Source organism: Ctenopharyngodon idella, chromosome 11 (assembly GCF_019924925.1).
Source record: "Ctenopharyngodon idella isolate HZGC_01 chromosome 11, HZGC01, whole genome shotgun sequence".
Lineage (NCBI taxonomy): Eukaryota > Metazoa > Chordata > Actinopteri > Cypriniformes > Xenocyprididae > Ctenopharyngodon > Ctenopharyngodon idella.
The window spans coordinates 15,373,514-15,400,740 of NC_067230.1; the positions used below are offsets into that span (position 1 = coordinate 15,373,514).

A 27,227-nucleotide genomic window follows, 5' to 3' on the forward strand; every position below is an offset into this window, starting at 1 on the left:
TTTGCACTGTCAATATTTGCCAGAGACTATGATGGGAGTGTGACATTTTCAGCTCGTCCTCCAGATGGCGAAATTGCTCGCAAGCTGTTGTGTATAATGTGGTCATAAAGAACTGAAGAGTTATTTTTTTGTTCAAAAGTCAAATAACAGATAATTTTTAATGGAAGTATTTGCAAGGGACCAACTCAAAGCAATTTAACCCTGTAAAGCCTGACATATAATAACAATATCATCTATATCAATTTATTTATTTTTTACATGGAACAGTTTATTGAATCTTTAGACAATATAAGTTTGTGGGTTTTTTAAGTTTTGTATCATATTTGATACAAAACATACATCGAGGACCAAACTGAACAAAAATATGTTCATATTGTTTATATGGCTAAAAATGTAAAATGTTATTTTCACATTCCTCAAAAGCCTGAGGAATCATATTTGGGTTATTACTTATAAGTGACTTTTCTAAAAATAAATAAATAAATACATGAATAAAAAGGAAATAATTGATGTATGGATAATCAAGTTGCTCCACATAAGATTTCACAGCAAAAGGACGTACCACAACCTGAAAGTGGACATTTTTAGAATTATATACTAAAAGGCCTTTAAATTGCTAACTAAATTATGCGATACAGCACTGTAAAATATTGTAATATTATTAAAAATTTTCGTTTTAGGGAAGCTGACAAACAAGATAAGCATTAACTTTTTTTTTTCCAACTAAAAATTTGTTAAATTTATGTCATAATTTTTCATTTCAGTTTCACTGTTTGTTTTTAAGATCACTTATGTTGTGACGACTGAAAGTATATATGTTGTTATATAAGTATTAACAGAGATTAGAAATGTGTTTAAGAACAGTATGTCACAGCTTGGCATCTCATGTGAACTACCCCTGCCGTTTAGGACAGCATGCTCTCATTGTTTACATCAAGACTTTCTTACCATGTGACTGGTTCAGCGTCACTGAAATCAGTGTGTGGTTCAGAGTTTGAAGTCTAAAACCTTTCACCTTGAATATAAACTGAAGTATATGAACAGAACTGCAGGACAGACACACCTGTATGACTCTCCCCTCCTACTGCACAGGAATTCACACGTAAGACTTTTCTTCTTTCTTTACATCTTCTTCTGCTGCATTTACAGATGTTGTATTCCCAGAAGTTTTCACTGTATATTTAACAAATTATTACCAAGTTCAGGGTCTTAGTAAAATATTTCACTTCACTGGCTTAGTGAAAGTTTCAGTTTATTATACTATTTGAAACTGTTTGTTTAAATCGGCACTCAAGGGGCCACTTGTAAAACGTTTTATATTATCGCAAGGGTATATATGAGTTTTGTTTTTTCGTTTTTTTTTTCGTTTTTTTTTCTGGCTCATAATTCAACAAAAAAGTCCTTACATGTGATCTTTAATATGTGAACAGTGGTTTAGTGATTTGAATTTGGTACTGTATTCAGAAAAACAAGGTAAATGTAAAATAATTATACACAATAAAGTTGCGCATATGAAGTTAAAACTTGTTTCAGTGAAATCCTTAAGGAAAAACTCTTAGCTTCGGTTCAGTTCTCATTAAAGATTTGGCAGGAGTAACAGTGATCTGAGGCTAATAAACCTGGAGCAGTCAAGCAATGAATTTTTATTATCCAATGTTTGTCACTATTGCGTACGTCTTCACATATGCACGTCTTCATAGAACCCAGTTAACCCCATAGTAAAGTTTCAACTTGTACCACATGATCGTCATCTCAAAATGGCGGGAGCCTCAGCAATAAAATGTAGTTATCGTGTAATATATTTTTGTTTAATACTAATTGACTGTTGTTAAAGGGTTAGTTTACCCTAAAATGAAAATAATGTCATTTATTACTCACCCTCATGTCGTTCCACACCCGTAAGACCTTCGTTCATCTTCAGAACACAAATTAAGATATTTTTGATAAAATTCGATGGCTCAGTGAGGCCTCCATAGACAGCAAGTTAATTAACACTTTCAGATGTCCAGAAAGCTACTAAAAACAGTTCATGTGACTACAGTGGTTCAACCTTAATGTTATGAAGCGACGCGAATACTTTTTGTGTGCCAAAAAAAACAAACAAAATAACGACTTTACTCAACAATATCTAGTAATGGCCGATTTCAAAACACTGCTTCATGAAGCTTTACGAATCATTTGTTTTGAATCAGTGGTTCGAATCGTGTATCAAACTGCCAAAGTCAAGTGAACTATTGAAATTGCGAAACACAAGCCTTGTTTACTGCGCTCCGAACCACTGATTCGAAACAAATAATTCGTAAAGCTTCATGAAGCAGTGTTTTGAAATCGGCCATCACTAGATATTGTTGAAAAGTCATTATTTTGGACACAAAAAATATTCTTGTTGCTTTATAATATTAAGGTTGAACCACTGTAGTCACATGAACTGTTTTAAATATGTCTTTAGTATCTTTCTGGGCATCTGAAAGTGTTTATTATCTTGCTGGCGATGCAGGCCTCACTGAGCCATTGGATTTTATCAAAAATATCTTAATTTGTGTTCTGAAGATGAACGAAGGTCTTACGGGTGTGGAACGACATGAGGGTGAGTAATAAATGACAGAATTTAAATTTTAGGGTGAAATAACTCTTTAATGTCTTAATAATACAAAATAATCTTAAAATAAGAGACAGACAGTACAGTTTAATGTTATACAGTTCAATAACTAGGCTAACAGTATACGTAACTGGTCCTACTTGCTGGATTTGAACCAATGTTACCGGCAGGTGTGCTAACAAGGACGATAAAGATCACAGTCTCTAACGTCAGCCGCTAGCGCGCCTCTTACTAGCTGGCCTCTGATACACTCACCCCCCTAAACCTCACTCCCATCCGGGTCAAGGCACCAACGTAACTAGTCCTACTCGCACCGCTCCAAGTGTAAACATGTCGTGAACACATTAATGACCTCAGTCGCCTGCTGTGATTTTTTTTCTGAATGAGGAGATGATTAAAGGCTAAAAGATTATTATCGCTCAAATAAAACAATTTTCAGTTGTGATAATAAAACAATGTTCAGTAGTGCTTTACCACCAGTTTGTCCAGGAAATCTATTTGATTGTGAAGAGAATCTGGGGGTTGGGTTTAGACTGCTTCAAAAACAGCATAATCATTCAGAATGACTGTATTCAGTCAAATTGCTCAGGCAGGAGTGATAAGAAAACAACACTTAAGAGGCTTCATAGTAAGGTTCAGACAGTTTTCTTAGGTGCCTGTAATAAACAGGCACAAAGTGCATTGAATTATGAGTCATAAGCATTAGCCAATAAGAACAAGTGTATGTTAATAATCAATCAGCAAAATGTCAGTCATCATGACATAACCACTTTGAAGTAATGCCCATGTGCTGTTTTAATTGAATGCATGTATGATGTACATAAAGTAGTTTTTCCTCCGATGTTGTTTATCTGTATTTTGTCTCTGAGAAGTCAGTGAGATTTGGATGCATCAAGGGTACTTTAGGCAGATTTAAATGCCTGTGAGGGAAACTGTTCCTGAGAGATTTATAGATATGCCATTTGGTTTTTCTAAAGGTTAGACTGTCCTTGGAACAGATTATGCTAAAATGTCATAATAAAATAACTAGATTTTTTAAATTATTTAAAGTGCTTTTTGCCTATGCAAAACTGCTATGACATTGGCGCTGGCCTGACTCGAACTTTCCCAGTATTTTCTAAGGCGTTTTGAATGGTTTCTACAGCATTGCTATGGTGTTCCCGGTGGTTGCTAGGGAGCAACCAGGTGGTTTCTAAATTATTGAGAATGTGTTGCTAGTATATTGCTGGGCATCACAAGAGGAGGAGTTGATGCTATAGTTTCCGAAGGCCAGAGCCAATCTGCAGATTTTGGTCAGTTGGAGTTGACATATTTCACAGAAAACTGTATGATGGTCACAGACTCAGAGTTTAAGTGATGCCCAGTTTTTCAGTAAGTGATGTCTAGTGTTAAAATCTGTTCAGATTTTAAAGTTGGTTAGTGTATTCCAGTCTTTACCTAGATATGTCTGAGTTTCTTTATCGAGTTGTTTATATGATTCATCCTTTTTTTGGCAGTGTGCTGCATCATGTTTATGGCCCTGCATTATACACTACTACTACGACTACTATAAAACTACTACTACTAGTACTAATAATAATTATAATAATTAAAGCTGCAAGCAGCATTTACGGGGCCAAGCACAAAGAAGGCACTACAAGCCAGCCAACATGGCTGTGAGCATCAGACCAACTGCAGGAGTGAGCAGTTAAAGACTTATTAAGATCATTTTAGGCAAAAGAGCTGAAAAATCACAGATACAGTCAGTAATAAAGATTTACTAGTTTATCACTTTCAACCTATAGGTGGCGCTGTGACCAAATTAATGTAGAATGGTCAGAGTGATTTTTGTAATGGTACACCAATGCATTCATATAATATAGCATTTTATATCATAATACTGTATTGTAGTTAATGGCAATTTCGTGTTTTGTTCAATTATAGCGCCACCAAGAGGCACAATCCCACCACTTTTTTTATGTGTCCTCAGGGTGACCCCATACATGTGTGTGTCAAATTTGGTGAAAATATCTCATTTCGTTTTGGAGTTATAAACATTTATATATATGAGATTATAAAAAAATGACCCATGGATGATTTTGTTTTGATTTTTTTGTCACTTCCTACCAAAATTTTTACATTTGGGTATTAGCATTTAGTTAACGAGCTATGGTTCAGTGTTTCCTATGTTGGTTTCGTCTCGACCGGAGTAACCGTTTCGAAGATATTCGCAAAAGTTTTTTAAGCGCTAAATCACCACGTCACACAAACCTTAAGGCGAAACCTAGCATGTTTGGTATCATTGGACTCGGCAAGGATTCAGGAGTCTAAGTAGATGACTGCCGTGAAAATAAGTCGACCACACCCAAAGTTATAAGCATTTGAATATTTGATTTTACCACTAGGTGGCACTGGCTTGAAACTTCTCAGGCTCCTTAAGGGCATCGTGCTGATGACCCATACCGAGTTTCATAACGATACGCTAATGCGTTCATAAAATACAAAATTTTAGCACAAAATTCAACATGGCTGACGCCCAAAATGACTGATATGGGAAAATTGGATATCATTCAACTCAGCATGATGCCTCAAATCTGACGAGACCATATTTAGTATTTAGAGCCATCAGAATTTATAAGCAAAAATATAAATTTTTCATTTCTCCGGACCAGTAGGTAGAGCTGCTCCGAAACGCTGCATGTAGTCTCAGGTCATACTTGTACCTGAGACTACATACTTGTAAGTTTGGTCTGAATACGACAAAGCGTTGGACAGATATAGCCTCAAGTCTGATTTGGCGAGCTTTTTGTCGAATTCATTTGTGCAGTTTTCGAGAATGGATGGTTCTATCAAAAAGCTTTTGATTACATGGTCTGAAGATGATCTGGTTCAAATTTCCTGAAAATAGGAGCAACAGCCTAGGAGGAGTTCGAAAAAGTAGGTTTTTCAGAAAATTCAAAATGGCGGGAAAATTAGCCAAGGAATCAATGGAAAAAAGAATTTTGTTTCTAGCCCTTATGGTTCAAAAGTTATTACCATAAACATGAGTGAAATTTTGGACAGGTGATGGCGCTAGAGGGATTGAGTTAGAGACTCCAAATTTGCTATGAACACATTTCAGATTGCCCTCTATCATTGTGCCAAATTTCACAACTTTCCCATACACGGTTCTATGGGCTGCCATAGACTTCAATTAAAATAGGCCCCTAATAATAATGATACATCACTTTGGATTCCAATATATAATGTATATTATTTATAATTAATTATTTAATTAAATAATTGAAATTAATTACCTGAAATAGGCTTTTTTATTGTTTCTGATCAACAGTGTCTAATGGATTTATTATGGTGTGTTACATCAAAAACCTGTTTTTTTTTTGTTTTGTTTTTATAATCCAATTAATGAAAAACAAATTTGCTTTATTACTTTTTGTGCTTCACAAAATCTTTCAAACCTGAAAGGAAAATTCTGCATGTGGAGATTAGACTAAGCCAAGAAAACCAGTATGGCTCCATTGTTTTCCGGTGTTCAAATAATGTGATCTTCCTGTTCTGAATTTGGTTAAATTTTATCTGCATGTGTCCAGAATGGTCTAAAAAGACGTCAGAGACACGTAAATCTGACTGTGGTCTACGTACGGGTGCTGATTAAAAGGTGTTGGCGTAACAGAGACTATAATGCAAGTCTACTTTTATCATGTGTAAGGCTCTAAAACTATTTTATTGCCTTTTATTGCAATGAAGAAAGAAAAATCATGACACAGCAAGAGTGCGAGTAAATGATGAGGCAGTATTTTGAACTACTCTCAACCACATAATCTAGCAGCTCAGATCCCCTCTGCAGTCTCATAAAATAAAGATGTGATTAATTAAGACAGGACTACAATAATGTGACATTTTAGTTGCTTAGTATAAATGAATGTAACGAATGTTTGATGCTCCCTGTCTTGCTTGTTTATCTCTTTCAGTGGCTCCTTGAAATGATAGTTCAGGACAAGAAAGAGATTTATGATTTAATGAAAGGTCTTCTTTAATTAAAGTGCTTTATACTAATCTGCCACAGAACTTATTAAATGTTTTTTCTTGGTGCATCCAGCCATGAAGAAACTCGTTGCTCAGAACTGAGCTGTGATGAAACAGCAGATATGTTTGTCATCTGCCATATTTCAGCGTCTGTCTCTCTGAGGCATTTTGCCATTTGAGCGTCTCTCAAAAGCCACCTGTTGTGTTTGTACGCATCTCTTATTGCATTAACACACCATTAATTTAGACTATTACAGATCATCTTCAGTCCTTAAACAACAAACAATAGATTTGATCTTGACTTTTGGCCTATTATTGAAACTGATGAACTCATTTGATCACTCGTATGAAGGTGAGCATCGTTACAATCCAACAACTTTTTACGCAGGGCATATGTTAGTCTGCGTCACTCTTTTTCAAAGGAGATGCTTTTTGTCTTTTCAAGGAGTAATAAAGCACAGATTGTAGATTGTAGACTTGCATAATCGGACTGAGCTCATCATTACAAATCATAAAAGAATTGTGGGCTCAAGTCCCAGGTTGTTAAAGTTGTTTCAACAAATCATCGTTCAAGCTGATCTTTTCCATAGAACTAAAGTGTTTGGGGAGAATATCAAGCTCCAAAAAGAGAAAAAAGAACCAAAGCAGCACCATAAAAGTACTTATACAAAAATCACTGCAGTTTCCAGCTAAAATGAACACCAGTGAGAGTAAAACACTACCAAGTTTTATTTCTTTATACACAAATTATGATTACAGAGGCAGATTATCAATTAAAGGGTTAGTTCACCCCAAAATGAAAATTCTGTCATCATTTACTCACCCTCATGTCGTTCCACACCCGTAAGAAGACAAATGAAGACAAATGAAGATCTTTTTGATGACAGAATGCTGTCAGATTTCAGATTCAGCTGCCTTTGTAACTTCCAGTTTGACGCTTCAAAAACTTCATAAAGAGATCGGAAAACTAATCCATATGAATCGAGCGGTTTAGTCCAAATTTTCTGAAGAGAATCGATTGCTTGTTATGATGAAAAGATTTAATTTACATTTACATTTAATCAGTGAATCATTGAAATAAAATATTGGACAGTAATGTTAATCTTTTTTTGGAGTTTTTTCAAAAATTTAAAAAATAAAATTTTGGTTAAATCTTTATTTAAACAGATTCAAGTCTGTGTTATGGGGTGGGCGATATACCGAACGATTAATTGGTAGAAAATTGTCAAATTTAGGTGAAGGTAAACAGTTGAGAAAGAAAACGGGTGCAGTCGGTCTTAAAGTGACAGCAGCCTAATTCACCTGTTGTCATTATTAATGTTAATCAAACAACAAAAGAGAGAAAATCTCTCACTGCTTTTGACTGAATTTCATTTGTAATTTTAATAAGAGTAAATTTACACAGTAAATTTGCACAGTGAAGGCTATGCTGTGTTTTTTTTATACATTTGATTACTTTATAAAATGTATGTAGTATTTATTATTTCTAGTGCTTGTAGCTTTTTTCAAGTAGGTCTATTTGTTCTGTTGTAGTCTTTTTTTCTATATGCTTGTAATTAGTTTCTTTGTTCTTTCTTTATCACTTGTTATCAGTAAGCTTTTTTTTTTTTTTTTTTTTTTTACTTAGGCTAGTATTAGTTTGTGATATTGAAAATGGTGCTAAGAGTTATGACATTTTTAATCATAACCTTGTTTAAAGCAAAAATATCTATATTGTGATATATATCGTTACAGTGAAATAAAATTACTCATATCTTGATATAGGATTTTGGTCATATCGCCCACCCCTACTGTGTTATCATAAAGTGCTGTAAAAGCTTTATCTTTGCAGCAGAGTGATTCACTAGATTTGACTTTGAATACTGTGAAACGTGCACAAAGCAATGTCTCCACAGACACCAGACTCCTTGAACTGACGAGATGAACTGAAATAGAGAAAACTGAGAATTTATTGCACCATTTATTTAAAAAAAAAAAAAAAGTCTAATCCTCATATTTCAATAGAATTCCCTTAAATATTAAGTAATGTTACTTTTTAGGGGTTGGTTAATGAGAAATTTTCACCGGCAGAGATTCCACATATAGTATATGCATCTGCTGCTTCACTCTACTAGAAGTACATTTACTCAAAGTGGGGAATAAAAAAAAAAAATAAATAAAAAAAAAATAAAACTTCTAAAATCTTATGGCAGAACTTGCAGCAAATATTATATGTAAGCAATAAGGTACGAGAGACTGCGCTGGATTGTGTATAAGTCACGGCTGAAGGGCGTTGTTAGGCATGACGCGAAATATTAAAACCAAAAATATGTATCAATGCAACTTTCATGAAGTAAACTTTCACTAAAAGCCTTCTTTCCGCCTGAATAAATAGTCCCTGACCGTGAACAGCAACAGAAGTTACATTATTACGCCATTAGATGGCGGTAAAGACTGTCTTTATTAGTGTGTCAGTCAGTAGTGAAGACTTTTACATTGAAAAGACTGAATTGTTGTGAACACGAAACAAGACACAACTGACAAATGCTTTGACTAGCGCTGTCAGTCACGGGAAAACCCCTTAAATGTTAAAAGGACAAGATAATACATCGGACATTTAAACAGATTTTTTATTATGAACATAGGACTGACCTGAAGGAAAATGCTAAATCTGAATGCAGGTAATAAACTCGCTCACTCGATACTCTTCAACATAATACAGTAAACTTCAATGAACAATATCAATTGAGAACAAACAGTTTACGTTGCTAAGAGTGGTTGCTAAGGGTGTTGTGTAGTGATACACAGAACCGTTGGGTGAAGCGGTCATAGCCGTGTTTTATCGTGAATAAAACACAGCTATTGACCAATCAGAATCAAGGACAGGAACTAACCTGTTTTATAAACACCAAATATTTGAATATAAAAAACAATAAATAAAAATAAATTAATCAATCTGTGTTTAAAAAGATTTAGTGTGTAAGTGTGGGTGAACTATAAATGCAGGATAAAACACATCCTTCCACACACTAAATTAACACCTAAAGAAAATCACACTATTTTTGGAGGTGTAAAAAAGATGATCTGCTGCTGAATAATCACTGAGGTGAGAAACACCAGATATTTGGTGTAGATTTGAATAAAACAGAGAATTGTAGGGGAGTGTAAGACACGTTTTGTTGTGTATGGTTATTATTTAGCACTTATGGCTGTACAGTTCTACGATGTAAAAAATCCTGTTACATTTATGGTAAACGATTGGCAGCAGTGGTTTTATTAGAGATTAGTCATCTTTATATTTATGGGGTTTTTCTTTGTTTGTTTGTTTTTTTTCTACAAGAATGTTTTCAACAATCCCATTTTATCATAAAAAAAATATATATTTTATTCAGATACATTTTCTTATTTTACTTACCATGATTGGTGACACTTTACAATAAGATCCCTTGAATCTTGAATTGCACATTCATGTTTTATTTCATTTTTTATCTAGATTAAACATGCCAGTTTTGTTACTGTGCAAAACATTTGAAGCAATATTTACTTTTTTGGTATTGCTACTGTTTTAAATTTAATATACTATGTTGTTCTAGTAAAGATGTGTATTAAAAGTGTAAATAATGTTCATTGTGAAGAAGAATTTCGATACTATAAATCGCAGCTGTAGAGTCTAAACCTGTTTTGTATTTTAATACTATGCTTAGAAAGATGAAGTACATCAGTAGTGTGACGTCACTGTATGTGATCACGAGGTCTCTCTCTATCTTATCACCTCTGGTAGTATGTGTAGATATGTAGCTGCTGCGTGATCTGTATGCATGCTCATTAAAGCCACAGCTTATGAAGCTGGAGTTTATGATAGTTTATTTCATATTACACGAGTCAACATTGCTAATTGAACTAATGAATCTGCTGTTTTTTCTTTGTGATGTGATTCATACAGTCGTGATTTAGACTGCTGCTTTGCCAGTGGCATTTAATGAAGAGAATTACTGCTAATGCCCTCAGGGCATCACACACACTCACACACACACACACACACACACACACACACAATAAAAAAATGGTGTACAATTACAAAGAAACAGAAAGTAACACATTGAATTAAATATGAACATTTGAAGTATGAAGAATGAAATAAGCAAGATTGTTGGAGTACTTTTACAGGAAAATTGTACTTTGTTTTATTTACAATTTTGAAAAATCTTTTTTTCTCTTCATTTTTCATTTCAAAATCAAAATCATTTGTACTAACAGCCATTCTTAAAATGATGAAAATGCATGTTATTTTTTATTTAGTACTGTCCTGAGTAAGATATTTTACATAAACTATGTTTACATATAATCCACAAGACAAAAACAAACAAACAAACAAACAAAAAAAGCTGAATTTATTAAAATAACCTCATTCAAAAGTTTGTGATCCATTGATTCTGAATACTGTGTGTGGTTACCTGGATGATCTACGACTGTTTTTTTGTTTTGTGATGGTTGTTCATGAGTCTCTTGTTTGTCCTGAGAAAACAGAAAAACAGATTCTTCAGTTTTCCAGCATCTTTTGCATATCTGAACCCTTTCCAGCAGTGACTGAATGATTTTGAGATCCAACTTTTCACACTGAGGACAACTGAGGGACTCAAACACATTAAAAAAGGTTCAAACATTCACTGATGCTCCAGAAGGAAACACGATGCATTAAGAGTCGGGGGGTGAAAACTTTTGAACAGGATAAAGATGTCCAAATTTTTCTTATTTTGTTTAAATGTCACTTTTTTCATTTAGTACTGCCCTTCGGAAGCAACAGAAGACACTTGCATGTCCACCCGCACTGTAAAAAATGAATGTGATTTTAACTGAAAAATATTGTAAAAACGCTACGAAAAAAAATAATGTTAACAGGTGAACAGTAAGTTCCCGTACTATATACAGTGAAAAACTGTAAAACCTCTAGCCAGACATTTTACAGTACAATGCTGTTAATTTAACAATTTTTAGAAGTAAAAAAGAATAAAACAACGTATAATTTACAGACAAAAACAGTAAACTGATATTCCCACAATTCCCTGTGAGACACCACATTTGAAAGTATTTTGTTTAAATAATCATGTTTCTTCATAGTTTTTGTTATCAGTTATGTACATTAGGGTTTTATGTTACATCTTCTGTTGTTTAATGAACGATTATTGCATTATGTAAGTGTTGTGGGTTACCATGATGGTGTATCATGTTTGTGTGAATGACTCTTTGCACCTTCAATATATTAGTATATACTTCAGCTCGTGGAGAAGCTACTTGTGCTGAACTCTGATTCTTCACGTGGCTCTCTCTTTTACCACCTGCATTATTATGGTGGTTGTCAGTATATGTTAAAGGTACAAAACAGATTTTAGTAGCAGTGTGCATTGTTAAATTTACTGGTTTACTTTCAAATTGTCTTGTAATTACAGTTTTATACTGTAAAATTTACAGTTTGTCCTGTAAATGTGTTTACAGTACAGTTTTTTTTTTCAACCACAGCTGCCAAAATTATTTTGTAAAAACTACGGAATTTTTTTTACAGTGCGGAAGACAAATTAAGTACAATTTACCTTGATCTTCAAATTCAAAAGTTTTCACCCCCCGACTCCTAATGCATCTTGTTTCCTTCTGGAGCATCAGTGAATGTTTGAACCTTTTTAATAGTTGTGTTTGAGTCCCTCAGTTGTCCTCAGTGTGAAAAGATGGATCTCAAAATCATTCAGTCACTGCTGGAAAGGGTTCAAATATGCAAAAGATGGTGGAAAACTGGAGAATCTGTTTTTCTGTTTTCTCAGGACAAACAAGGGACTCATGAACAACCATCACAAAACAGTCGTAGATCATCCAGGTAACCACAAACAGAGTTAAGGAATCAGTGGTTCACAAACTTTTGAACGGGGTTATTTTAATAAATTCAGCTATTTATTTTTTTTTGTCTTGGATTATATGTAAACATATTTTATGTAAAATTTCTTATAATTATAAAAAATAACATGCATTTCATATGATCTCTCTTATTTTGTTAAAATTATTCACATTTTCACAGATTCTGCAAGTGGTTCACATACTGTATATTATGATTCATTATGACTCATTCTTCCATAACACTAGCAAACGTTGTCATCCAACAAAAAGACTTTGTCACTCATAAATCATTACACATTTTTGTTGTTGTTGTTGTAAAATGTCTTTACAAAACAAGAATCACACTCTCAACTGTTTGTAATTCAGTGCAGTTTATGTTACATTATCCATGTTTACAATTACAGTACAAAATTATTCTCAGATGAAAAAAAAAAAATAGTTTTCCTCTTTTGCTTAGATGGTAATGACACTGAAAGGCTAACACTTGTGTTGTTCAGCTACATCTAGTTGTTTTGATAGCATTTCATTTTTTAGATTCGGAATATACTTCAATATGGCATTACTGTAGAAATGAAGCACATTGCTGTCCTATTCAGTTTTGTATTATTTTAGGTTTTTAACTTAAGTTTAACAGTTTTGAATAGAGTATGCAATTTGAACAGGGGCAAATTGGCCTGTAGGTACATGGAGTTTTGGTGGTGGTTGAGAAAAGAATTCATGTAATTTGAAAGTGTAGTCACTGAACGCATTTGGTGCCAATTCTGTCAAAGCATTGATAAATGATCCACATTTTAGCCCACATAGACTGATGTTGTGCTCACTGTGTGAAGAGTTTTGAAAGTGACCCAAGTATTAAGAAATTGGTCCTATAGTGATTGTAAAAAACTTTAATGGAATGATAATGCAATATCATAATTTTGAGAGGGAAAAAAATGGCATATTTCTGTTATCAGGTTGAAATGGTGCTATTGTCAAAAACTAATGACATGTAAAACTGTGGGACATTTTGCTCCTATTAGCTTTGTCGCTTTAGCACGTTAACACATTGAAGCATCTCATCATGTTCTATCTTTAAATCATCTGTCTCTGGCGTATTGTTCGCTGAGAGAGGCTGGATGCTGTGGGGAGGCCAACCAGCTGACATAAATGCTCAATACAAACAGCCTTCGATCTACATTCACTCTACTGTATTCACTCTACATATTACCAGTCATAGCAGAGAGAAATATGACTGACAGTGAAATAATGATCTTCTTTGGCTGTGATAAATCAGTGTTGTTAATCAAGTGACCCAGAACCATTCATCACAGTGGCAATCTTCTGTTCGAGAGCTTCCCTGTAGTTCAGAGACTGAGTCATTGTAGCTATTACAGATTCACAGCTTACATGAAGCAATTAACACACAAAGCCCACAGTTTGTCAGCCGACGTCCTACGGCGTCCTGCTCTTCATATTAGTCACCACTGCGGCTCCTGACTGTGTGTCACAAGTGCGACAGATTCAAGGAAAGAAGCTGATTCCAGCTCTGGAGTATTGGAGAAGAGACTGCTGGGTCGATATGAGGGCCTGTTTGTACTCTTCACAGACGACTGATCAATGACACCTTGATTCCTGATAATAGGACAATCCTCATGTCACCTTTGAGAAGCTTTGGGTAGTCGTGTTGTTTAACTGTGAAAACTAAGCTGTGAGATCAAGTTGATCTTCACACTTTTGTAATGGTCTCACACTCACAGTGTGTTATGACTTCATTCTTGTGGCTTTAGTGGCAATGTTTTGCTTTTGCTGTTGCTCATAGTATACTCTTGTTCATCAGGGATTTGAACAAACCCTTAATATTAAATATTAGACTTTAAGCATGTAACTCATCCTACCCTACTTCTGCTACAGACATGAATGGTACTTGCTGAGAAAAGGTGTGTTATTACTTTTCTAAGCAATCAGACTTGTGATTTTCAACTTGTGAATGATATTAAAGGTGAAAAACTCCATAAAAGAATGGAGCTGAGCCATATCTTTTGATTTAGGCCACAGGTGTCAAACATATGGTCGAATACGGCCCACAAAGGTCTTCAATCCGGATGATTTGAACAAAAATAAAAAAGTTGTAAAAAGTAATGCGCTATGTCTACTCAAAATTTTGGCAACAGATTACAAGCAATATTATTAATTAAATTCAACAAATAGAATTGAGTTAGAATTAATCAAATTAATTCCTTAAATGTGAACCATTTAAAACGAGTAAAATTTATGTAAAATTTAAACAAAAACATTTTTACTCTCTATTACAACTTATTACTTACTCATACAACTCTTTATTTTGTATTGCCAACATTGAAGACACCTGATGATAAAAAGCAGAATCACTGAAGGAAAGAGAAACACATGAATTAACAGAGGTTTAGATGTTGATGTTGATGTTGATGTTATTGAAAATGTTTGGTCGCCATTATGGTGATCGGTGTTTCATTTAGTTGGTCAGTTTGACTCTTTGCTTTTTATGTCAGTTTGGGGTTTTTGTAATGGTGTTTGCTAATTTTACACTTTTAAATGGTTGACTTTTAAGGAATTAGTTTGATTAAATCTAACTCAATTCCACCGGCGATAAATCCGAATGGTTATTAGTTTTATTTGGTCAATATCTATTCTGTACTTGCAAACAAACAGCTATGCAATCATTTCCCAAACTGTCATTTGTGTGGAAATATTACGAAGTCTGTAAACAGAACGATAATACAGCAACATGCTGAATACGGAAGCAAAGAGAAGAACATAGACACGCCAGCAGAGCAAATACTGTACAAGGCCAAGCTTGAAATATAGGAAGAAAAATATTCTTCTTCTTCTTCTTTTTTTTTAATGGCTCAAAAGACAATGAGCGCAGCGCTGAAAAGGGACTTTGTTTGTATAAAGCGGTAATTAAGGAAATGCTATATTGCTGCTGTTCCACAAGCGCCACCTACTGTTAGAGATGAAATTTGCATTTTCATTCAGTCCGTCTGCTATTTTTGTTTTGTGCAGCTATAAAGTCAGACCATGCTGTTTTTTTCTGTAAATCTTCAAATCTAATTTAAATCAAGAACAACTGCTCATGCTCAAAATGCAGTAGTGCCTGTATACCAAATGCCTACACATGTTTTGTTTAAGGCCAGTTTGGCCTGTTATAGAACAAATAAACAACAATTAAAAACTTAAAAATTAAAGAAGAAAAAAATGGCAACTGGTATCAAATTTGCTCCAAAAAAAAAAAAAAAAAATTGAATAAAAATAAACAATATTAAAAAATATTAATTTAAACATTATTTTAAAAAAATCTTTTCGCGGAAAAAACAAATGCAGTTTTCAAAGAGCAGTGTGGGTTTTTTTTTTTCTTTTTCTTGCAAATTAATGCGTAGTTTGTATGGTTAATTTTAATGTAACTGTCAGCTCACTAAGGTTTTAAAAAAAAAAAAATTTGTCCCGCACATGGTTACATTTTTTTCCCATCCGGCCCTCAACCTAAAATGAGTTTGACACCCTTGCACTGTAAAAAGTAATACGCTATATCTACTCCATAACATTTTGGCAACAGATTGCAAGCAGTATTATTAATTAAATTCAACAAATAGAATTGAGTTAGAATTAATCAAATTAATTCCTTAAATGTCAACCATTTAAAACAAGTAAAGTTTAAACAAATTTTCTGAATAACAGACAGACGTCAAAGATGAATTAAGAACTCTTTATTTTTTATTGCCAACATTGAAGACACCTGATGATAACAAGAAGAATCACTGAAGGAAAGAGAAACACAAGTATTAACAGAGGTTTAGATGTTGATGTTGATGTTATTGAAAATGTTTGGTATTTGTATTTGTTCTGTATGGTATTTATCACATTCTATTCATGATTTGTGCAATACAAACAAACACACACAAAAAGAACTCAGAATGACTGTGTTAAAAACACCTTTCAGAAAGCCTTAGCAACTGTACAGGTGCTGGTCATATAATTAGAATATCATCAAAAAGTTGATTTATTTCACTAATTCCATTCAAAAAGTGAAACTTGTATATTATATTCATTCATTACACACAGACTGATATATTTCAAATGTTTATTTCTTTTAATTTTGATGATTATAACTGACAACTAAGGAAAATCCCAAATTCAGTATCTCAGAAAATTAGAATATTGTGAAAAGGTTCAATATTGAAGACACCTGGTGCCACACTCTAATCAGCTAATTAACTCAAAACAACTTCAAAGGACTTTAAATGGTCTCTCAGTCTAGTTCTGTAGGCTACACAATCATGGGGAAGACTGCTGACTTGACAGTTGTCCAAAAGACGAGCATTGACACCTTGCACAAGGAGGGCAAGACACAAAAGGTCATTGCAAAAGAGGCTGGCTGTTCACAGAGCTCTGTGTCCAAGCACATTAATAGAGAGGCGAAGGGAAGGAAAAGATGTGGTAGAAAAAAGTGTACAAGCAATAGGGATAACCGCACCCTGGAGAGGATTGTGAAACAAAACCCATTCAAAAATGTGGGGGAGATTCACAAAGAGTGGACTGCAGCTGGAGTCAGTGCTTCAAGAACCACTACGCACAGACGTATGCAAGACATGGGTTTCAGCTGTCGCATTCCTTGTGTCAAGCCACTCTTGAACAACAGACAGCGTCAGAAGCGTCTCGCCTGGGATAAAGACAAAAAGGACTGGACTGCTGCTGAGTGGTCCAAAGTTATGTTCTCTGATGAAAGTAAATTTTGCATTTTCTTTGGAAATCAGGGTCTCAGAGTCTGGAGGAAGAGAGGAGAGGCACACAATTCACGTTGCTTGAGGTCCAGTGTAAAGTTTCCACAGTCAGTGATGGTTTGGGGTGCCATGTCATCTGCTGGTGTTGGTCCACTGTGTTTTCTGAGGTCCAAGGTCAACGTAGCCGTATACCAGGAAGTTTTAGAGCACTTCATGCTTCCTGCTGCTGACCAACTTTATGGAGATGCAGATTTCATTTTCCAACAGGACTTGGCACCTGCACACAGTGCCAAAGCTACCAGTACCTGGTTTAAAGACCATGGTATCCCTGTTCTTAATTGGCCAGCAAACTCGCCTGACCTTAACCCCATAGAAAATCTATGGGGTATTGTGAAGAGGAAGATGCGATATGCCAGACCCAACAATGCAGAAGAGCTGAAGGCCACTATCAGAGCAACCTGGGCTCTTATAACACCTGAGCAGTGCCACAGACCTGATCGACTCCATGCCACGCCGCATTGCTGCAGTAATTCAGGCAAAAGGAGCCCCAACTAAGTACTGAGTGCTGTACATGCTCATACTTTTCATGTTCATACTTTTCAGTTGGCCAAGATTTCTAAAAATCCTTTCTTTGTATTGGTCTTAAGTAATATTTTAATTTTCTGAGATACTGAATTTGGGATTTTCCTTAGTTGTCAGTTATAATCATCAAAATTAAAATAAATAAACATTTGAAATATATCAGTCTGTGTGTAATGAATGGATATTATATATAAGTTTCACTTTTTGAATGGAATTAGTGAAATAAATCAACTTTTTGATGATATTCTAATTATATGACCAGCACCTGTATAACAATACCCTGACAACCACCTACCACACCCTATTATAGAGACAGTGAGTTTAGTACAGCCAGGCAGAATTATAGATTTCTAGATCTATATGATATACTTCAAGTGCTTGTTTATTCTTGTTTATTTATTTATAAATTTGTTTTGGCAGTTATCTCATGGATAATTAAAATTATCATCAAGATGTGGTTCTGAAGTAGTCCCACTGTGAGCTGTAGACATGGAAAATATGGTATGTGTTTTTATCTATGTTCTATATAAAAGACTGTTGTTGTTTTGAGTTGGTAAATGACAAAAATTTCCCATAACAGCTGTTATTTTGCACTTCAATCTCGCACTGTAAAACATTTTGCTGACCTGAATATTGATTCTTTTTTACTAAGAGACGAAGGGACTCCCTGATCTCCATCCCAATGGACCTTCAGTCCAAACCCAACAATGCCATTCGCCGCAGGTTCTCCGGGCCACTCCTGCTTCCACCTTTAGCCCGCAGACACTCCACCCTCGATGCAAAGAAGTTAAAAGACCTAGAAGCGCTGTATAAATCAGCCCTGGCTTGCGCGGATGCCCAAAACGAAAACGAGTGAGTCATGCTGCGCTCCATAATGTTCTCAGCCAAGTAGATTTAGGTGTCTGATAAAAGTGTGCAATATGCTATCTGATGTGATCATAGCTACTCTTCAGTAGACCTCTGTTGATTGAAGCACATCCACAGAAATCAAAGACAGATTGCTGATGTCACGTGTAGAGAGGTTTCCATAATGGACACTGAGTGTGCAGTTACTGACACTGTGAGCAAGATGTGACTCAGTTCAATCATGATGCGTATTGTTTTTTTATGTGTAAGCCAACATGGTGTGCACCACAGTGAGTGTGTTTGTGTTAAATGTCACTGAAAAGGTACAAAGATCTGATCTGACAGGTAGGACGGGACAAGAAGAGATGTAGCTACAGTATGGACAGATTGTTTTGAAGTGGGACTGTTACTTCTCCTCCATCTAATGAATTTTAATCACTTGTTAGTTCAAATGACCTGGGAAAGCAAATGAAAGAAAGGTCATGGAGATTTGAGCAGAGGATGGGAACAACTCCCGCATGCTTCTACTGTGTTTACTGATCTGGTGAAAGGGCACAATGACTTGGAACGAGATCATATGAATACAGAGACACTCACATGCTATATTTAACTTTATGGCGAGCATAAAAAGAGAAGAGTGCTATATTTTTATTGGAACACCTTATAAAGGTTTTGTTCTGCAACAGCTTGTCAGATCAGGTCTGTTCCTGCTGGGGGAAAAGAATAACATGTCATATCAGCTTTATAAGGTGGTCAAGCTTGTTTTTGGAACATAGCAGCTGGTTTGTTACTGGAAGGTGGTCTACCAGCTCTAACCAGATTGATCAAGCTCTATCAGGTTGATTATGGTCCCACTGGCTGGTAGTCCATTTTCTTAATCAGCTCAAAGCAGTGAATGACCCACATGGTCCAGCTAATGTAAAAACACCTAGAAGGTACAACACACACTACCATACATTAAATGAGAGCACAATAATTAGATGCAGTCACATTACTACAAAGATTAATGCAAATCAATGTGTTAGATACAACGGTACCAGTGTCTCCACTGGTATTATATTCAAAAAGCCAACAATAATTTCAAATAAATGTGCATATAAGATTTCACTGTCACATTTTTCACTTGCACTATGCAATCTCTCTTTAGTAAAATTCTCATCGCATCATTGTCTCTGTAAGCTTTAAGCATTAAGGATCAGTTCACTTCTGAATGAAAATGTCCTGATAATTTACTCACTCCCATGTCATCCAAGATGTTCATGTCTTTCTTTCTTCAGTCGGAAAGAAATGAAGGATTTTGAGGAAAACATTCCAGGATTTTTCTCCATATAGTGGACTTCACTGGGGTTCAACGGGTTGAAGGTCCAAATGTCAGTTTCAGTGCAGCTTCAAAGAGCTCTACACGATCCCAGACGAGGAATAAGAGTCTTATCTAGAGAAACCATCAGCCATTTTTTTGAAAAAAAAAAATGTATATGCTTTTTAACCACAAATGCTTATCTTGCACTGCCCTGCGATGCGCCATGCATTACACTGAAAGGTCACGCGTGACATAGGCGGAAGTACCGCGATAGGGCGAAAAACCTCAACTTTAAAATCGTCCAACATCATTGTTTTACCTTTTTTTGTAAAGGCCATTTGGCTTAGTCTTTGCACGTTCGCTTTGTAAACACTGGATTGGTACTTCCGCCTACGTCACACGTGACCTTTCCAACGTGATTACGTAATGCGTGGAGCATCACAGAGCAGTGCAAGATGAGCATTTGTGGTTAAAAAGTATATACATTTTTATTTTTTTAAATAAAAAATGATTCCTCGTCTGGGATCGTGTAGAGCTCTTTGAAGCTGCACTGAAACTGACATTTAGACCTTCAACCCGTTGAACCCCAGTGAAGTCCACTATATGGAGAAAAATCCTGGAATGTTTTCCTCAAAAACCTTCATTTCTTTCCGACTGAAGAAAGACAGACATAGACATCTTGGATGACATGGGGGTGAGTAAATTATCAGGAAATTTTGAATCCTTTATTAATAGTGAACTAATCCAGATTCTTATCAGACCATTTAAAAACACTAAATACCTCTTTAGTTCTGCAGATCATAGCGACACTCTTATTAGCATATATATATATATATATACACACAGTGAAACCAAAATTTATTCAGACACCTTGAACATTTCATTCATTAATACAGTTTATTCACTATAGTTTAAAAAAATGGTAATAAAATATGACAAGATCTCAGAGTTAAACTGTGTCAGAAAAAAATAATCTTAATTATGTCAGATAATGCTTAAGCAAAACATGGTCAGGTCAAAGTGTCTGAATAATCTTTAGTTCCAAATTTTTATCAGTTTTACTGGTAGTCCACTGTGTGAAGAATTTTTGGGTATAATATGTCACAGTTTACTTTATTTTGCTATCCTCACTTACATAAATGAACTATAGTGTCCTGCACACACTAGTAAAAATATATAAAAAATGTCTGAATAATTTTTGGTTTGACTGTATATTATATATATATATATATATATATATATATATATATATATATATATATATATAGTGATGTTCGTCATGTCCATAACATATATTAAGTAGCTGCTGGAGATCAATGCTACTAGGACACATACATAACATGGTTCACTAAAATATTCCCAATCATACACCCAGTATTACAGGCTTTCAAGCATTTGGATAGATCATAAATATAAAGATTAAAAAGAGCTGGAGACAGAATCTCCCCTTATCTAAAACCATTGCTGACCCCAAAAATATTTGTATTAGTAGCAGCAGCAGCAGAAGTAGTTAAATAATAATAATAAATTGTCAACTGTGCTTTCTGCAATTAAACCTGTCTGTATCAGTGTGTGTGTGTGTGTGTGTGTGTGTACTCAGTTTGGGAGTGTGTAAAGCACCTGATGATGTAATGCACACTGGGCGTCACTGTATCGCGTCGCTCTGCAGGATCTTTATATCCGCCTCAGCGCGCGCGCTCTCTCTCTCATTCACTTCAGCCGGATACAAGCTGCATATGTGCCGCGGCGCTGGACGTTTCGTCTGTTTGTTTGCTGTGAGACGGCCATATGTCCCAGTTTCACTCCGTCTCCATCTGTACCACCTTTATTGCTGCTGAACGATGCGGAAAGTGACTGAGCGAGTGTAACTTTGAAAGAGCTTTGCTTCTGCAAACACGCTGTTTTATTGTACTGAGCGTTTATTACGATACTGTCATTTGCAATATAATTTATAAACTTGAACGTATCGCGCGAGCGGTCCTCGGTTTCAGCACCACTGACAGCCGGACAGCTCTTCTGACATTAAGGAACTATATGAGGCTGCAAACTTCGACAATTAAATATTCCTGACTTTGGACAGCAGACACGGAGCTGAACTTCTGCAGTGATGGAGTGCTCGGCGCTGAGCAGGGAAGGCGCTGGTCTGGCCAAACCGCCCAAGCATCTTTGGAGGCAGCCCCGAACCCACATTCGAATCAAACAGCGGTACCACTCCGATACCGAGCGGTACCTGTGCTGTAACAGGGCCACGGAGCAGAACCGCCCAGGTCTGAAAAAACCGAGAATGTCCTGGCCCTCTTCTTTTCACAAACGGTAAATCGTATTTTAAATATGTGCCAAATGTAAATTGTTTGTAAATGCAGTAGAGGAGAGCTTCCTCATGTGAAATGACAACTTCCCCATGTGACAGTGTGAGCGGTGAAGTCAGCAAAATTGGGACACTTTTTGGTAAACTGTGTATTAAATACAAATAAAATATTCTACCTACACTAATAATGTTTTAAACAAATGCTCAAGGCCTCTTGCATCTCATCTATGCTTTTTGAAGGAATATGGGTGGTTTTTTAAAAATATGCAGAGATTGAAAAATTATAAGAACCCATTTTTATTCTAAAGACGTTTTTAGGTAAACTGGGACAGTGTGACTGGTAAACTGGGACGCACATTTTCATGTAGTGTGTGCTTAGATAATATAGTTGCTTATAAATGGATATTGTTATTTTTTTTGTACTATATATATATATATATTCAATAGAATTGTTTTCAAAATGTAAAAGAATAACTTTATAAAAGTGTATTTTTGGTTTCAGAAAATTATTTAATTCCATTAGCTTTTGCATATTCAAAAGCTTTTTTTTTTTTCTTTTGCACATCTCTGTGAAAGATGCTTTAACATGTTTGCCAGTTCCTTCTCAGATGACTCTGACAAAAATAGTTTTCTCCCAGAGGCATGACTACATCCACTCCTTTCACTCTTTTTTCAAGGGTTGATTTGGAACACACACGCCCTAGCCAAAAAACAAAGTCTAAGTTCCTGGCCTGCCTGGCCTTACCCTGTACTCATTGATTTCCCCTTTTCATTCTTCCTTCACTCCACTGATTATACCTCTATCTTCGGTTTGGCTGACATTTTCCATTTTTTTTCCTTTCCAATGTATTATCTTCTATTTAATAGGATGCTATGGTCCCATTTTATCTAACACGTTAAGGTAAATTGGGACAGTAACAAAACTTGATATATTTTTTAAAATAGAATAAAGAAACTTACACATCATTGCATAAAATTTAAATATCACATGAACAGATGTAATAAAAATGTATATTGTAGATTGAAATACTGTTTGTATTAGAATTTAAACCTTAATTTTATTAAACTTAAAGGCACTTATCATGTGCTTTCTCAGACATTCCAGTGCTTGAGTAGTAACCACGCCCACATGATTTATATCTGACCAATCAAATGTTGATATTTAAATTAAGTACTGTTATTACAAAATTTCAAGACCACCCAGCATTATCTATATATATTTTTTTTAAAGAGCACTACACCAAAAAGCTTATTTGTCCCACTTTTGCTGACTTCACCCCTAGTTGTCAATATCGTAGTAACTATGAGGTTTTCAGTGAAACGTTTAACTACAAAAATGTTTGTTAAAAACAATAGTTTTGTATTTTGGTTTCAAAAACCTAGTTTAAAACTTGCTTAAATTACTTTTTTTGTGAATCCTGAACAGAAAGAAATTGAAATTCCAATATCATCATATTTTTTTAACTATATAATAGACGTAGATTTTTTTTATTTAATTATTAATATTATTATTTATTTTATTAGATTTAATTATTTATTTAGTTAAATCAGACAGAACTGTGTTCTCAGGATGAGAGTTTGCTCACAGATGTCCAGTCGGGGCAAGATGACAAAGTTGTCACAAAACTTTTGAATATTATAACTGTATAAAAATCATTAATTGCAGTTAGTTAAAAAAGTGGTTTATTTTTTTAAAAAAACTAAAATGTTTCATAGCTGTTTTAAATTTAGCTGAAATGCATTAAAAATAATATTACAAATACAGACACAGTTTTGTTTTTTTTAGATGGTATTTACATTACTGAAGTAAAAAAGGTTTATTATCCAATCAGTGTCAATAAAGAGCAGGTTCTCAATGTGTCAACCCACCCCGTCAGAAGTGTCAGTGCGTATATAATGTACTTTTGTTTTTTGAGTAAAATAAACCATTATAAATATTCACTAGTAATTGTAATAACAGGCCCCTGATCTCCCCAACACAAAGAATTGAAATCAGCATTATCTTCATGTTTCCTTCAGTCAAATCTCAGTCACTCATTAAATATATATGTATACAAAAGCACATTCAATGTAAACCCCTTTTGATAAGCAATATTTTCACCAGTCACCCACACAGTGATTTTCTTAAAATGAAAGCACAAGTTATGCACAACGTGGCCATGAGATGTTGCATTAAAAATAGCTGATGGTAAGGCAGCGTATGGACCGTGAATGCTGATTGTTTGGCATTGAGTTTTGAATAGCACTGAATCACAGAGAGTCAGAAGTAGGTGTACTAAAGTGACTCATAGCTCTGTTTTTACATATTTATTGAAGCATTTACTTTTCCAGATATTAATACTATCAAGCTTTGGGAGTTCTATGACATTCATTTCCTCCACATTACACTTCCCTAAACATGTGGATCTGATTTAAATCCTTGTGTGTTATTCAGAGACTGATTGCTTGAAGCATCATCAGCTTGTGCTTGTGATAATTCTCTTATAGATGGAAGTGCTTAGATTCTTCTGTGTTGGTTCTGCATCCTGTTCTGAAGCTTGAAAGCCTGCTTCATTGTAATTAGTTGGAAACAGCAACCAGTTTATTAAATGTAATAGTCGTTTAATTTAGCTGCGGAGTTTGTAGTCTGAGTAGGATGAGTGGGCAAGGTTTATGTGATTTTGTCTTTCTCCATCTGTTCTTGCATCAGTAATTATCAACATTCATTAGGTTAAAGGTTCTGCAAACAGTTGTCCACACTTTTTTGGCAAGATTTCTTACCATAATTCAAACGAGTGAAAGAAATGAAGCAAGCAAGCAGCAATTATGGGACGAAGCACACCAGTGCTACATTTCATCGTAAGGTTGAGTACAACCCACATTCCGGAAATGTTGGGACATTTTTTTTAAAATTTGAATAAAATGAAAACATTTACATTTATTCATTTAGCAGACGCTTTTATCCAAAGCATCTTACAAGTGAGGAATACAACAAGCGAGTCATCATGAAGAGGCAAATAGAGCACCGCTCGTTTCAGACATTGCTCAGAGTATCATAAGCTACAATAGAGAGGGATTAAAGGAAATGAAAGGATAGGAGTTTTTATTTATTTATTTTTTTAAGATGAGGTTAAGTGCTCACGAAGAGATCTTTTGAATATTGCCAAGAATTCTGCTTTCCGGATGAAGGCAGGAAGATCGTTCCACCAGCGTGGAGCAGAGAACGAAAATGTCCTGGAGAGCGATTTTGTGCCTCTCTGTGATGGTGCCACGAGCCTTCGTACCTTTAATGAGCGCAGGCTTCTGGTAGGGGTGTAGACTCGTAAAAATGAGTGGAAGTAGGAGGGTGCTGAGCCTGTGGTTGATCTGTAAGCAAGCGTCAACGCCTTGAACTTGATGCGAGCAGCAAGTGGTAGCCAGTGCAGAGAGATGAAGAGAGGCGTGACGTGGGCTCTTTTGGGCTCGTTAAAAACAAGATGTGCTGCAGCGTTCTGAATCATTTGTAGAGGCTTGATTGTGCATGATGGCATTCCAGCCAGAAGAGCATTGCAGTAATCAAGCCTAGAAATGACCAGGTCCTGGACGAGAAGTTGTGTTGCATGTTCTGTTAGAAAAGGCCTGATTTTCCTGATGTTGTGTAGTGCAAATCTGCATGACCGAGCCGTCTTTGCAATGTGGTCTTTGAAGGTCAGTTGGTCATCAAAGATTACTCCAAGATTTCTGGCCGAATTTGATGGGGTAATAGAAGATGTACCTAAATGGATGGTGAAATCGTGCTTTAGAGATGGATTAGCAGAGAAGACGAGAAGCTCCGTCTTTGCCAGGTTGAGTTGCAGATGATGTTCTTTCAGCCATGCCGAGATGTCCGCCAACAAGCTTGAGATTCGTGCAGCTACTGAAAGACTTTCAAATCACATAAGCCAATATTTTATTCACAATAGGACATAAATAACATAACAAATGTTTAAATTGAAAATTTTTAAATTTTCAAATTTGATGCCTGCTACAGGTCTCAAAATAGTTGGGACAGGGGCATGTTGACCATGGTGTAGCATCTCCTCTTCTTTTCAAAACAGTGTGAAGACGTCTGGGCATCGAGGTTATGAGTTTCTGGAGTTTTGGTGTTGAAATTTGGTCCTATTCTTGCCTGATATAGGTTTCCAGCTGCTGAAGAGTTCGTGGTCATCTTTCGTTTAATGATGTGCCAAATGTTCTCTATAGGTGAAAGATCTGGACTGCAGGCAGGCCAATTCAATACTCTTCTACGACGAAGCCATGCTGTTGTAATAGCTGCAGTATGTGGTTTTGCATTGTCCTGCTGAAATACACAAGGCCTTCCCTGAAATAGACGTTGTCTGGAGGAGAGCATATGTTGCTCTAAAACCTTTATATACCTTTCAGCATTTATAGTGCCTTCCAAAACATGCAAGCTGCCCATACCGTATGCATTTATGCACCCCCATACCATCAGAAATACTGGCTTTTGAACCGAATGCTGATAACACGCTGGAAGGTCTCCCTCCTCTTTAGCCCGGAGGACACAGCGTCCGTGATTTCCAACAAGAATGTCAAATTTAGACTCGTCTGACCATAGAACACTTTTCCACTTTGAAACAGTCCATTTTAAATGAGCCTTGGCCCACAGGACACGACGGCGCTTCTGGACCATGTTCACATATGGCTTCCTTTTTGCATGATAGAGCTTTAGTTGGCATCTGCAGATGGCACGGCGGATTGTGTTTACCGACAGTGGTTTCTGGAAGTATTCCAGGGCCCATTTAAGCCATTTGTTGCCCCCGTGCCAAATTTTTTTGAGATCTGTAGCAGGCATCACATTTGAAATGAGCTCATTTAGTGGATAAAATTTCTCAGTTTAAACATTTGTTATGTTATCTATATTCTATTGTGAATAAAATATTGGCTCATGTGATTTGAAAGTCTTTTAGTTTTCATTTTATTCAAATTTAAAAAGCTTCCCAACATTTCCGGAATTCAGGTTGTAGATGGTTT

General features: G+C 35.6%; 2 protein-coding genes across 3 annotated transcripts in view; both read left to right on the forward strand.

Annotated features, from left to right (window-relative positions):
• The window catches only part of ranbp3a (RAN binding protein 3a), a 386,526-nt gene that overhangs the window by 232,369 nt on the left and 126,930 nt on the right, over positions 1 to 27,227 (forward strand). The gene's annotated exons all lie outside the window — the stretch shown is intronic.
• Positions 18,263 to 27,227, forward strand: part of pde4cb (phosphodiesterase 4C, cAMP-specific b) — a 78,071-nt gene continuing 69,106 nt past the window's right edge. The window contains exons 1-2 of one of the 2 annotated variants that reach the window (XM_051912659.1): positions 18,263 to 18,285; positions 18,437 to 18,636. In XM_051912659.1, the coding sequence (XP_051768619.1) occupies positions 18,274 to 18,285; positions 18,437 to 18,636 (212 nt within the window). In that variant the 5' untranslated portion in view covers positions 18,263 to 18,273. Of the gene's footprint in view, positions 18,286 to 18,436; positions 18,637 to 21,627; positions 22,244 to 27,227 lie in introns of those variants that run through there. The other variant, XM_051912660.1, reaches the window with a different exon arrangement.